Source organism: Chelonoidis abingdonii, chromosome 2 (assembly GCF_003597395.2).
Source record: "Chelonoidis abingdonii isolate Lonesome George chromosome 2, CheloAbing_2.0, whole genome shotgun sequence".
Taxonomy (NCBI): Eukaryota; Metazoa; Chordata; order Testudines; family Testudinidae; genus Chelonoidis; species Chelonoidis abingdonii.
Genome location: NC_133770.1, coordinates 201,627,690 through 201,642,407, shown reverse-complemented (window position 1 = coordinate 201,642,407; position 14,718 = coordinate 201,627,690). Strand labels below are relative to the sequence as shown.

General features: G+C 41.5%; 1 protein-coding gene across 1 annotated transcript in view; it reads left to right on the top strand.

Moving 5' to 3' along the window:
- Positions 1-14,718, top strand: part of CCDC102B (coiled-coil domain containing 102B) — a 336,500-nt gene that overhangs the window by 199,027 nt on the left and 122,755 nt on the right. Inside the window, exon 6 of the mRNA XM_075061961.1 lies at positions 11,931-12,101. Coding sequence (XP_074918062.1) covers positions 11,931-12,101 — 171 coding nt within the window. The remainder of the gene's footprint in view (positions 1-11,930; positions 12,102-14,718) is intronic.

Genomic DNA, 14,718 nt, shown 5'->3' with positions numbered 1-14,718 from the left:
TCACCACCTGCTAGCAGAGCCAAGCTGTTTTGTGAATCTTTTGCATTGCCCATACGTAGAACTAGTTCCAGAGTTTCCCTCTTGGTACTTACCTTTAGGCAGCAGACATCAGCAAGGACATCATTCCAACCAATGCTAGCAATGAAATGGGAATTGCAGAGCAAGTAGCACATCGTTTGCTTGCATGTATGGAAATAACAATCTGCATCTTCTTGGGGGTTACAACTTCTCATTTTAACAAGATGTATTATAACCCCTAGCTGGAACAAATCCTCTGTTATGGAGAAGGATGACAGTCTCATGGCCAAAGCATTGGCCTGATAATAAATAGATCTGGGTACTATAGCCAGCTCTGCTACAGACTTTGTGTGTGACCTTAGACAAGTCAGTTAGCCACTCTTTGCCTGAGTTTCCCCATCTGTTCAATATGGATGATACTTCCCTACTTAGTGGGTGGTTTTCAGCACAAATTGTTCGTGAGATCTTCTGAGCCTCTACTCTTGAGTGCCATAGAAAAACCTAAAAATAATATTGAATAATTAGTATTATCTGCTTGGTCTTCTGGCATCTGCATAAGACTGTTGTGGCTTTGAACCCTTTTGAATGGCTTTTAAATACACTTTGTCAAGCCATTCCCCTCTGGTAATCCTCTGAATTCATGATACACAAATAGGTATGGTTATCCATTATCTTTCACAGCTATATGCATACATGTGGATTTCCACAGCTCAGAAAGTGTATTTTGTGAATTATTTCCTGGCTTTTCAGGACATCTGCATGGTCACCCTTCTGACATGAATTTGAACCAGTGTGATTTTGTATTTTCATATACAAAGTTCCTTAAGCTTTTTAACATCCAGATCATCTTTAAAAACGATGAGTTAGTGGATCACTTCCCTGAATAACCTTCATGTAAATGGTAGCTGTGGACATGCATTCCATGTTAATGGGATATTATAGATTTGTCCGTGAAGTACTGTTTTTATGTTCATATGATAAATGTATATGTTTGTCATGGCCTCATATTTGTATATGACTCCTGTACAGGCCAGTCCATAGCCAAGGATTTATTAATTTCCAGTTTTCCATAGTAATTTTTCATACAGAAATGTTCTAACTAGAAAAAGGGACAAAAAACACAGTTGACCTAGTGGCACAAGAATTTATCTTCAATGAATAGGGCCTTTAATTATATTCTAGTACTACTGTATGCATAATACTGTAAAACTGCTGAAGAGTAGAGTAAGTCATTGAATAACAATTTAAGTATGAATTTATTAAATCAATTAGATTTACGGAAGTGATTTGAAACATAGTACTCGAATATTGGGAGCACCAACTATATAAAAATCTAAAGTAGTTGGTTGCAAGGGTGGTATAGTTTCTAATGGGACTTTGTCTTGGTTATAATAGTAAAAATGATTGATTCTACTTGTCGTGCAAAGCTTATTCTGTAAGTTATTCTTTCCCTAATAGCACCTCAGAGGTAGGCCATATCATTTTAGTTTGCCTCAGAATCTCTGGACCTAGTAAAGGATTTCATAAACTGGTGAGAATTTACAACATCCGTTCAAACTGATCTGTTTTTCTCCTCACAAGACAAGCAATATATACTAGATTAAATGTATCAGAAAAGTTACTCATATTTTGTATTATTAGATCAAATAAAGTACATCAGGTAGAAAAGTAATATTTGAGATGTAAATCCATATGAGTTTGCACAAAAGGTAGTCTCATGTGCCATGCAGCAGCTAAAGGAAAGGAGAGCAAACAGCATAACAAGGAGCATGCTGAAGTGCTTAATAGCTGTTTTACTATACTCTGGAAATATAACATTACTTCTGTATTTAGAGTTTGCCAGGAAGGAAGGGAAGTCACAAGGCTGTTCAGAAAGGAACACAATAAAGATCACCTAGATTGCTCAATATTTTATTCAAATAAGCAGGATCTGATGAAGTTTACCTTAAGGTCTAGTAGTACTGGAATCACAGTTGTTAGTTTTATTCATGGGCCAATCAGGAACGTCTCAGAATACTTCTACAGGCAAACCTTATAGTATCTTTTTGAAGATGCACAGAAATTAGAAGTGTTTGTACAGTCTACACTAAAGGATGTTAGTGGAGGTATACTTTCTATGCTTTTTTTAGGACCTGAGGGAGCCATTTATGGAAGTGAGGTAAAAAAAAAATTCTAGTCTTAAAGCATTTCTGTTCATAAATGGTAGAAACATGCTGAAAATCAGATCTCTGCTTATTTTAGACTTCCTGGTATAATTTTCTCCTGGAGGCATTAGAAAAGCTGATGAAAAATGTAAACAAAAATGTTGGGATAATCTGCTATGTTCAGGACTCTGCATAATCTGAATACACAATCCTAAATAAAACTGATAGAGAATTGCAAACGGCATTTAAGTTCAGTGTCTGATAAATTGCTAAGACAACTAATAAAACTGTCATTTTGAAATGATTTAGATTCTAGGGGAAAGTTGAGGTGAGGCATGTCTGAATGCACACAGTTGGTTTCATCAAGAAAAAACAAAATCCAATACATCTTTCTTTGATATGATATCTATCTTAGAGTAGATAAAGTAAACAGAGTGGAGTTTCAACAAGTCACTGTTATTGGGGAAACTAGAGCGATGTAAATGAGATTTGACTAGTACTCGTGTATTCAGAATTGGATTAAAAGTGCGTAGATAAGATGGCTAACTATCAAGTGGGAAGAAGTATTGACATCCTGCTTGAATTCTTCTGGGTCCCATACTACGTGGTGCTGTTGGTGGTTGTGGCTGTTTTTAAATTATTATTATTGACAAGTTGCGGGATGAAGTAGAGAGTGGTCTAATGAAATGATAAGAAATACTGCGAAAGCTAGTTTTAAAGATACAATGTGATATTAGTAAAATAAAGTGTGCAAAAAGGACATCTAATAAATGTAGAGTGTTTTACATGGCAATGAATGATGAAGTGTACACTATTCTTTAAGTATACTGTTGAGGTAATGCAGCCCAAGAAGGGGAGAATGTGAGAAAGATAAAGAATACCATGGGTTGCTTTACCAGGAATATCATATGTAAAACAAGCAGAGTAATTATTTCTCTCTAGTCATCACTGGTTATGCCTGAGATCGAAAAATATGTTCAGTTTTTTACACTAGGGCTTAGGAACATTTAAGAAAGTTCAAACTATTCCTGATTTTTTCCAAGAGAACTGGGCAGGTTCCTTGGGGTAGAGAAAAATGTGGCTGAGGGAAGGCCATGATATAATTGACTGTTTCTTCTGAAGGGAATTTTTTTATGTCTTTTGAATTTTTTGCCACTTGCAGCAAAACACACATTTTGCTTTTTTGCTTATTATGTGAATTTGTTAAATGCTGCTCTCTGTGTATTCTACTATTCTTTGCTATGATGACAGCTTCAATAAGATTAGGGTGAATTTGGAGATGGTACCCAATTTATTCCACTTCTTTCTATAAAACGTCATGTAATCTTGTTGTGCATTCATCTTAGATGCTTCTTTTTGAACGATAGTTGATGTCTTCAACTAACTTTCAAATAAACACATTTGCTTATAGTGCCCACACACATTGTACTTTAATCAACTTGTTTCCATGTCAGAGTAACTTTTCTTGCCCATGTCCTCTATTAAGTCCAGCTGAAGTGTAACAAGGCTATGGTTCAGTCAAGCCAGACCCAGTTATAGAAGTGCAGTTCTTCTATAGCTATTGTTGTACCATGTATTATTATTTGTGTGCAAACTAGGTTCTCTCTCAAAAACAGCCCAATCATAATGATTATAACTGTAGATCAGCGGTCGGCAACCTATGGCACGCAAGCTGATTTTTGATGGTACGTGGGGCAGGCTGAGCCGCTCAACCCGCCGCCGCTCTGGGGTTCCTGCTGCTGGCCCCTTGCCAGCCGGGGTACCCCCTGCCGCAGCCCCATTCAACCCCTGCTTCTGGCCTGGGGGAAGGAACCCTAGACTGGAGGCAGGCTGAGACCCCAGCTGCAAAGATCCAGTGGTGGAAACCCCAGAGCAGCAGTGGGCTGAGCTGCTCAGCATGCTACCGCCCTGGGGTTCCCGCTGCTGGACCCTTGCCAGCTGGGGTCCCACTCAGCACCCGCTGCTGGCCTGGGGGAAGGAACTCCAGGCTGGCAGTAGGCTGAGACCCCAGCTGGCAAGGAGCCGTGGTGGAAACCCCAGAGTGGCAGTGGACTGAGCTGCTCAGCCAGCCGCTGCTCTGGGGTCCTCACTTCTGGCCCCTTGACAGCCTGGGGTCCTCCCCACTGCAGCCACACTCAACGCCTGCTGCTGGCCTGGGGGAAGGAACCCCAGGCTGGAGGCAGGCTGAGACCCCAGCTGGCAAGGAGCCAGCAGTTGAAACTGCAGAGCAGCGGCAGGCTAAGCTGCTCAGCCTGTCGCTGCTCTAGGGTTTCCACCACCGGCTCCTGCCAGCCACGGTCCCGCTGCCAGTCCCACTCAGCACCAGCTACTGGCCTGGGGGATGGAATCTCAGGCTGGCAGCAGGCTGAGACCCCAGCTGGCAGGAGCCAGCAGCCGAAACTCCAGAGCTGTGGCTGGCTGAGCCACTCAACTCGCTGCTGCTCTGGGGTTCTTGCTGCTGGCCTGTTGCCAGTTGGGGTCCCCTCCACAGCCCCACTCACCTTGCTTCCAGTTGGAGTTGCAGAGAGGGTCCAGGCTTCCGGCCCTCTCAGCCCTATCAGTCGCCAGCTCCACTCACTGCTGATCTGGGGTTCCAGCCACTGACCTCCTGCCAACCGGTTATCAATTTATAACTCAGAAGCCTGTGTGCAGCTTAAAGTATCTAAATACATTCCACCAGATATTGGAAAACTCAGCAAGGAAAAGCAAGGGCAAGGATCACAGTAAACTGATAAGATCTGCATTTTAACTTAATTTTAAATAAAGTTTCTGAAACATTTTTGAAAACCTTGTTTACTTTACATATAACAGTAGTTTGGTTATATATTATAGACTTATAGAGAGACCTTCTAAAAAGCATTCAAATATATTACCGGCACGCGAAGCCTTAAATTAGAGTGTATACATGAAGACTTGGCACACCACTGCTGAAAGGTTGCCGACTCCTGCTGTAAATGGAGTTCCTACAATTATAATGGGGTAGAGATTGCTCAAGAGATTTTTTTTTAAAAAAGCCCCCAAATCCCAACAATTATTTCTCAAGCAGTCTTTTTGTCAGATTTATTCAACCTCTGCCTTTTTCCTTTCTTTCCATATTCATTGTTACTGCTGCAAAGATGTAGTCCTATCAGCTGTTTTGATGCTGACTTTATTAGTGCCTGTTCCAACTTCTAAAGTTAGGTGCTTTTATTTTCAAAAATCAAAATAATTTTTGTGAAAAAATAAACCTCATACTCACGACATCAGTCTTATGAAAGTAATACAGTTCATTTATTAAAGAGCCAGTTTTGAGTTACCCCAGTGTAAAGCTGGAGTAACCTCACAACTGTTAAAGAGAATTTGGTCAAAGGTTAGCCAGAATGGAAGGGGGCAAAAAGAGAATAAATAACAACAATAATAAAAAAGTTATATACCGCAGTTATCTGCTGGTGGAGGAGGGGACAAAGGGTACTGGAGCCAAAAGAATACTTCCTCCTCCCACCCTCTCCACTGGAGCTGTCTGTAAAATTTCTGAAATCTAATTGAGACTATGGGTATGGCTACACTCACACTTTACAACGCTGCAACTTTCGCGCTCAGAGGTGTGAAAAAACACCCCCCTGAGTGCTGCAAGATACAGCGCTGTAAAGCGTCAGTGTAATCAGGGTGGCAGCGCTGGGAGCGCGGCTCCCAGCACTGCACGCTACACCCGTAAAGAATGTGGTTTACGTGCAGCACTGGGAGAGCTCTCTCCCAACGCTGCCACTCAGACCACACTCACACTTCAAAGCGCTGCCGCGGCAGTGCTTTGAAATTCCAAGTGTAGCCATACCCTAAGATATTATATTATAAAAAACTGCCGTGTTATGAACACCTGCATGTATGTGGATCCACCACTACCGATAAACCCTGAAAAAGATATGAACCAGACAGACACATGAGAAGGTGCTTAGGCCTCAACGACCCTATTCAGGTGCAAATATCTGGGCCAATAGATGAGCTGCCCTTAGAAAACCAATTTAGCTAACTCCTCTGAAGGACCGGAGAAAGGTAGGAGCAGTGGAAACTTGCCAGGAATACAACAAGAGAACAGTGACCAGGAGGGATTTAAATCAAGGAACATACAGGAACAGGGGACCCAGACAGGTAGAGACAGCATGGGACAGGAGAGAGAAAGTTCAGAGAAGCTGGGTAAGAGGCTTCAGGAGGAAGAGGTCACACACCATGTAGCAGCCTTATGGATCAGGGGTTTATAATGGCTTTCCTGAGCCCAGATGGGCCCCAGGACTCTGGACAACCCAAGGGACTTAGACTTTAGCTTTTATTGTTTTGTATGATCTGTACACTCTTGTGCTTTGTATGATTAAACATAAAGGTGTATGAATGTGTGGTGACTGCTTCACAACTGCTTTTTGCCCCTGAGAAAGCTGAACTATAAACCAGAAGCTTAACACCTTCTGGGTGGAAACTACTATGTTCAAGTAACTGGGGTATCTATGAGGTAAGTACTGGTCCTAGGGCTTATTACAGATGGGCTGAGGAGCCCCATTTCTGAGAGTCAGTGCCCAGGAAATATGTCAGAGAAGCCAAATAAGGAACCAGCTTGCGGAGGCTTTAGAAGCTTGGCACAGCAATCCTAGTGGGTGGACAGGAGTAATCACTTGCTAGGATCTCTCATATGCCCTCTTGGGTGGTGAGGCTTTGTCTGGGCCATCAGGGGAAAGAAAACCCTTCTTCCCTTTAAGGATTGCCCTGTCCACTTTTTTTTTAGTGGATGTTAGAAATAATCCAGTATGGATACATAATCCAATTCCACTCTATGACCACTCTAACTTCCTGTTCCCCATCTCTTTTTCTCAGAGGTCCCTCTCATAAAGAGGGGGTAAGATACTATCATTGCCAATAAAACGTCTTTCCCTTTGGCCTCTTTACAACACCAACTCTTCCCCGAGTGCCTGGTGGGCAGCATGCTTTATGCACCAGTGAAATACTTGCCTATGTGTAGCTGGCTGCTTCAGGATTGCAGTGGACAGTTTGGGAAAAGAACCCGTTTAAGCAAGAGTACACACATTCTCAGACACTCTGTTGGGAAGTGTTGGCTCTCTGAGATTGGTGTTTGGATCATCCAATGTATCTTGTGACTACTCAAGATCTTATAACATTCACAAAGTCTACTAAAATATACCAATAGTTCACTCTGCAAAAGCAGAACAAGTATCTCAGCCAGTCAGTATCCTGAAGTCACTTTGTGTTTGTCTACAGAACAACAATGATGATTTTAAATCACTATAGCTGATACCCGAGTTATACCATTTTTAGCCAGTGATAATTAGTTTACATATTTTGGGGGAGGGAAATGGAAAAATAAAGGTTTTGAGAGCAATGGAAAGACTGTAGCTTCTTAAAAGCATTACCTGACATTGTTTTAGATCTTTTAACATCCAGGATTCATTGGAAGAAGTTTAGTGAACAAAACAACAAGAACCTTTATTTGATCATTACCTCCTTATTTTGGATTCTAGTCACTAGCTGTTTGGCCTTTTATCTGCATCTCAGACTTCGGATGGCTTCCAGTTACATCTGCACACAAAGTTAGAAACCAGTGATTTTTAGATATCCGAGGTAAAAATGAAGGCAACTGTGTAAAACATCAAACAGAAACAGCAGCTTATGGTACATGCCACTAAAGGACTCCTAATAATCAACTGTAACATTCATGCCCTGAGAACAGACATATTTTGTGGGACTCTACGAAAGCAATAATATTAGTCACCAACCTCAGAAATGCTATATTTTAATAAAGAATATGACATAGCTGATATCAGAGACCTGCTGTCAGTGTCAGAGGACTCCTGTACTTAAAAGAGATGCCTTTTCGTCTCTGGCACCACAATGAGTCTGCATAAGGATAGGCTAACCTGGCACCTACTTGCTAGCATCTGGGGAAGAAAATTACAGTGGATTGATTAAAAAAGGGAAATGATGTGGTCTAATTGGACAAATAACATGATGTTAACAGCATGCTTTTTAGGGGAGGGGGAAGAGCTATAATATTAAGCTGCAAGAGAAAAGACAGCAGTTGTTAACTACATGATCAGTCAACTCACACTGGCTTTATGCATAACTCTGGGAAAAGCTAGTTCACGGTGGGCATGTTCAGCTATTGCCATCATCATTTGCTACTAATAATTTGACACTTAGGCACGTCTACATTACTAAGTTGTGTTGACCTACATTACATCATGCCACTGTTATTACATCACTTGTGAGTGTGAATATTTAGCTTCTTGTGTCAGCGGTGTGCAGTGGACTATGGGTAGGTATCCCATTGTGCAATTCATCACCATCCAGTGCAGGGTCTTTTGGGAAGTTCCTGCAGAAACAAGTCGCACAGGGGTGACTGGAAGCATGGGGTCAATTTCTCGTAATGCAGTGTTCTCCATCCCATAATTTCATCTAGATTTCATAATTTGTGTGCCTTCTTTTCAAAATTCCCACAAACCCATGTGTCTCTCCTTGCTGCCCACCATCTCTAACAGAAGATTTGGCAATGTGCCAGACATAATGAATGGTTTTACAGCAATGATGATGGATGGTGCATACATCCCTATTTTGGCACTGGATCACCTTGTCCCTGAGTACATCGTCAGAAAGGGCTACTTTTCTATGGTTATGCAAGCATTGGTGGATCACCATGGACACTTTACTGACATCAGTGTGGGTTGGTCAGAGAAGATCCATGATGCATGCATCTTAAAGAACACAGGATTATTCAGAAAGCTGCAAGCAGGGACTTTCTTTCCTGACCAGTGAATTACCATTGGGAATGTTGAAATGTCAATAGTGATCCTCAGGGACCCAGCCTAGCCCTTGCTCCCATGGTTCATGAAGTCGTACACTGGATACTTCGACAGCACCAAAGAGCGCTTCAACTACAGGCTCAGCAGGTGTAGAATGACAGTTAAATATGTCTTTGGTCATTTGAAGGGTTGCCGGCATTGTTTACTTACAAGATCGGACCGCGGTGAGAAAAACATCCCAATGTCCTGCATAATATCTGTGAACCAAAAGAGGAAAAGTTTCCAACAGGTTGGAAGTAGTGCAGCTGTCAGCTTAATTTGAACAGTCAGAAACAAGGTTTAGTAGAAGAGATCATTGCAGAACTACACAGCTCAGGGAGTCTTTGAAAGGCCATTTTAATAGTGAGCCAGACTAGTGAGTGTTGTAGAAATGTGCTCTACCTGGCCCTGTTCTTTTGCAACCTGATACGAATCTTGTAGTGATTGCTGTGCATGTAGGAATATTACATTGTCAATGCACCTCTTAATATTTTTTGTGAGTGGCATTATGAATAGTGCAATACAGTGCAGTAACAGATAATTGGTCATTGTTAGACCTGCTCAGCAACAGCCAACATATGCTAGGAACTAATTCAGAATAAAATTATATTTTTTGGAATAAAATTAATCTTTAACATGAACCAAGCAATTTAAGAAAAAATTAAAACTTAGTAAATTAAAGGAACAGAACTTATGAAGGAGAAAGAACAGTCATTTCCATTTCAGGTACATATACACCAACCGTGTTTTTTGCTTTAAAAGGTGCCGGGGGAAGGAGACTGAATTCACAATAATGACTAGGGCGGTCAGTGTGGGGCAATGTGGAACAGGTGCTGGAGGACAGTAATGGTTGACATAAGTAATTCAGTGTCTACACTCTCACTGCATTGACCGAAGTATATTGACCATGACTCTACGCCACTCATGAAGGTCATATTATTAAATCTGCATAGTGAGGCACTTATGTTGGCAGGAGCCAAATTTAAGTGAAGACACATCCACAGCTAGGCTGATGTAAGCTGTCTTGCGTCCACCTAACTGTGCAGGCCTTACTTTTACAGGAATAAATTGGGAACCAGGGAGGCAGGAAAGTATAGCAGTTGAAGCAGATGTTTAGGGCTTTTGGACTTTTTCTAAAAAAGAACTATAAACGCTAATTATATTGAAATATTCATAGGGCTTCTGATTTTCTGTGTTTACCAATAAACACCAATATAGCACCCCCAATAAGAGAACAAGTTTAAAAAGAAGAAAAATGCAAATTTCTTTTTTTTTCTTATCCAATAGATGCCAGAAAAACACAGAAAGTGCTTAATCGTATTTAAGGGCTTGTCTACATGGAACACTAATGAAAACCATGAGGGTATGATTTCGGAAGCACACTCATGTGTTGCACATTAATTGGTCCATGTAAACCCTGCTAGTGTGTACCAAAGGTTACCTAGTGAACTTTAATGTAGTGCTGTTTGAGACAGTACTACATTAAAGCATGCTAGGGAAGTGTGAGGGGGGAGGGATAGCTCAGTGGTTTGAGCATTGGCCTACTAAACCCAGCATTGTGAGTTTAAGCCTTAAGGGGGCCACTTAGGGATCTGGGGCAAAAATCAGTACTTAGTCCTGCTAGCAAAGGCAGGGGGGCTGGACTCAATGACCTTTCAGGGTCCCTTCCAGTTCTATGAGATAGGTATATCTCCATATGTTATTATTATCAAAAGATTACTTATGACAGTATAGGTGAGTGTAATGAGTAATGTATAGAATATACATTACTTATTCCAGTGTATATGAAGAGAAAGCCCTCAAAAGCCCAAATTAACCACAAAAATGAAATTAATAAACACCAAAAAACCAGAAGCCCTAATGTTCGCTATAGATGATCAAACCAAAGACTAGGTGTCCACTAGTGTCCTGAGTTTCAGTTGATGATTCAAATTTCTTCACAATCTACTTAGGCTACAATGTACTTTTACTTAAATTATAAAGTGTTCAGGGTAGGAACTGTCTTTCTTTTTATTTGTATTGTGCCTAACACAGTGGGGCGGGGGACTTCAGGCACTACCACAATACAAATTAGTAATAATAACAATTATCTCTTTATATTCAATTTCTTATTCCAAACAAGGTAGCTCTTATACACACTGCTACTTTCAAATGTAAAACATTTTGTCTTGACTACACTAACTTTTACAACTAGTTGCATCTCCCTGCTATCATTTTGGTTTTCACACTCTTAAGATTTTTTACCAAATGATTATTACCTTAGGATAGAGGTTAACAAGTTATGAAAATGTGTATTTAATTTAAGAGTTGGCAAGGGCAAAACACAGATTTGTTTTACTTTTTAAAAAGTTCCAGAAACAGATTAACTTTATTTTAATATTTGTTTCATCTACCTTGAAATGAGAACTGAAAGGGTTTTGATAAATGGTTTGGAAGCTTCATCAGTTTAACTGTAACAACCTCTGTCTTTTGATAAAATATCATGTAATTTTCCACAGCAATTCTCCTCAGAAAGCCACAGATAGCCCTGACATTTCTCACAGTTCTCTACTGAAGGGACTATTTTCTTCCTCAGTGGCGGCACATTGCAGTCACAATGCTGTGATAAAAGACCCTGGACCAGATTCTCAACTGGTGTACATTTTTATAGCTCCATTGGTGTTGGTGATGATATAAAGGCAATTTACACCAGCTGAGGATCTGCCCTCCCTATATTTTTTTGTGAAGTGATGTGAATAGGTCCCTACACTTTTAAGTTCACCTGAAAATGCAAAATTGTTCTTGTTAGACTTAACATTAACTGGAATACACTTAACCAATTTTTTTATAAGCAAGACTTTCAACGGCCATAGCAGGCTCTCTGTAGAAAGCTTCCTTTAAGAAGATTTCTAAGCTCTTTCAGTGCCCAACTGTATTTTAGTATCTGAACGGTATTGTTTTTCTTTAAAAGGAGCTCATTGAGCTGCAGCATGCACACCACAAGCTAAACAAGCAGTATCATGATAAAGTGGCGGAACTGATGCATGCAAACAAGAGAGTGGAACAACATGAGGATGAGATTAAGAAGCTGAGAAGTCAGGTGGAAGACCTAAAAAGAGGGCTAAACCAGGCAGAGGATAAGGTATTTAAACTTTTAATTTGTTAAAAGAATCTGTTGTCACTTATGGTTTATTCACATATTCAAGGGCAATACTGTAAATGCATTTATATATTGTAGAGTTATATGTTTGTTTATGATCCTAGGACTGCAATCTTTGACATTAGACATAGAATTTGACCTCTTTAGTCCCTTTGTTCATTGTCCTGCCAATATAAGATTCTTTCTGAAGATTTTATGTCTTTATAAATCTAATTCCCCCCCCCCCACCAATTTATCTTGCTACTGAATATGCCAACTAGGTTGTTATTAGACAATTTGGACAAAATGTGTGTGTGTGTAATATATAAATATAAAAAGAGCTCATTAATTAACTAATTTTTCAACATTCCTATGAGTACAGATTATTTTAAATCACAACAGCATAAAATTCTGCTGCTTTTGCCAAATACCTTCTATTGGGTACAAAACCCAGTTTAATCCGTTTCATTATCAATTACCTTTAAACATCTTAGCCCTGGTCTACACTACAGGGTTAGATCAAATTTAGCTGCATTAGGTCGATTTTATAATGAATGTGTCTACACAAGCAACCCCATTCCGTCGACCTAAAGGGCTCTTAAAATTGACTTCTGTACTCTGCCCTGGCGAGGGGAATAGCGCTAAAATCGACCTTGCTGGGTCAAATTTAGGGTAGTGTGGATGCAAATTGACGTTATTGGCCTCCGAGAGCTATCCCAGAGTGCTCCAATGTGACCGCTCTGGACAGCACTCTCAACTCAGATGCATTAGCCAGGTACACAGGAAAAGCCCCGGGAGCTTTTGAATTTCATTTCCTGTTTGGTCAGTGTGGCGAGCTCAGCAGCACAGGTGACCATGAAGTCCCACCAGAATCACAAACGAGCTCCAGCATGGAGTGAATGGGAGAAACTGGATCTCATTGGTGTATGGGGAGAAGAATCTATGCAGGCAGAACTCCGATCAAAAAGAAGAAATGGTAATGTATATGCAAAAATTGCACAGGGCATGATGGACAAAGGCTACAACAGCATTGCTGTTTGAAAGTCAAGGGGCTCAGGCAAGCCTACCAAAAGACAAAGGAGGCAAACGGTCGCTCTGGGTCAGAGCCCCATACATGCTGCTTCTATGATCCGCTGTATGGCATTCTAGGGGGGGAACCTACCACTACCCCACCACTGTCCATAGACACCTGCAAGGGGGAAGTCTCACGCAACATGGAGGAGGATTTTGTGGATGAGGAAGATGAGGAGGAAGAGAATGTGCAATAGGCAAGCAGTGAATCCCTTCTCCCTGGCAGCCAGGACCTTTTCATCACCCTGGAGCCAACACCTTCCCAGTGCGGGATCCCTGACCCTGAAGGTGGAGAAGGCCCCTCTGGTGAGTGCACATTTGTAACTACAGTACAGGGATTAAAAGCAATAGCGTTTAATGTTTGATTTGCTCTGAAGACTTGGGATGCAGCTACTGGAAAAGTCTGTTAATGTGTCTGGGGATGGAGTGGGAATCCTCCAGGGACATCTCCATGAAGCTCTCCTGGAGGTACTCTGAAAGCCTTTGCAGAAGGTTTCTGGGGAGGGCAGCCTTATTTTGTCCTCCACAGTAGGACACATTACCACGCCAAGCCAGTAGCAAGTAGTCTGGAATCATTGCAGCACAAAGCATAGCAGCAAATGGTCCTGGGTTTTGGTCGCATTCAAGCAACATTCAGTCTATATCTTTCTGTGTTAGCTGCAGGAGAGTGATATCATTTATGGTCATCTGGTTGAAATAGGGGAATTTTTGTAAGGCAACAGTAAAAGGACCCCATTCGTGCCGGGCTGTTTGCAATTTGGCTAAAAGGGATCATCCCTGAGAATAGCCATGCTTCAAGGGGAGGGGTGAAGGGCTCATCGCAAATAGCCACACGGAGGGGGAGGAGAGAAGGGATCATCCCAAATAGCCACGGGGATGGGTGGGGGGAAGTGTATGCTGTACATCCTCCAGAAAACTGCAGCCCCTCCTTTTAAATGGCAAACTCAACTGGCATTGCTTGCTATGGGGAAGGAGAATGCTGCAGTTTGAAAACATTCCCACATATTATGAAGGCGTTAGAGGCCAGATCTGCATATCCTTTGGCTTACTTTGGCTGCCTGGAAGCTGAATTCTGTTGCCCAGTCGTGTGTGATGTTTCACCATACCAGCGGGCGCTCAATATAAAAGGCAAAATATGACCTTGTACCTAAAGCACATGTGCTGTCTGCTGTGAATTGCTTGATTCACTGTGAAAGAGTCTCCCTTTTGTTCTCAGAAATGTATCATCTTAAATTTTACTCTCCCTTTTTATCTCCCCCCAGGCGCAAATGTTTCTACGCTCTCCCATCATCTCCATCCCTGAGGTTATCGCAGATTAGAAGGTGAAAAAAACGCACTTGCAATGACATGTTTTCCAAGCTCATGTAGTCCTCCCGCACTAATAGGGGACAGCTGAATGCATGGAGGCATTCAGTGGCAGAGTCCAGGAAATCATTAAGTGAGCGCGATGAGCAGAGACAGTATGCAATGCTGAGGCTAATAGGGGAGCAGACAGACATGCTCAGGCATCTGGTGGAGCTGCAGAAAAGCCAACAAGAGCACAGACCAC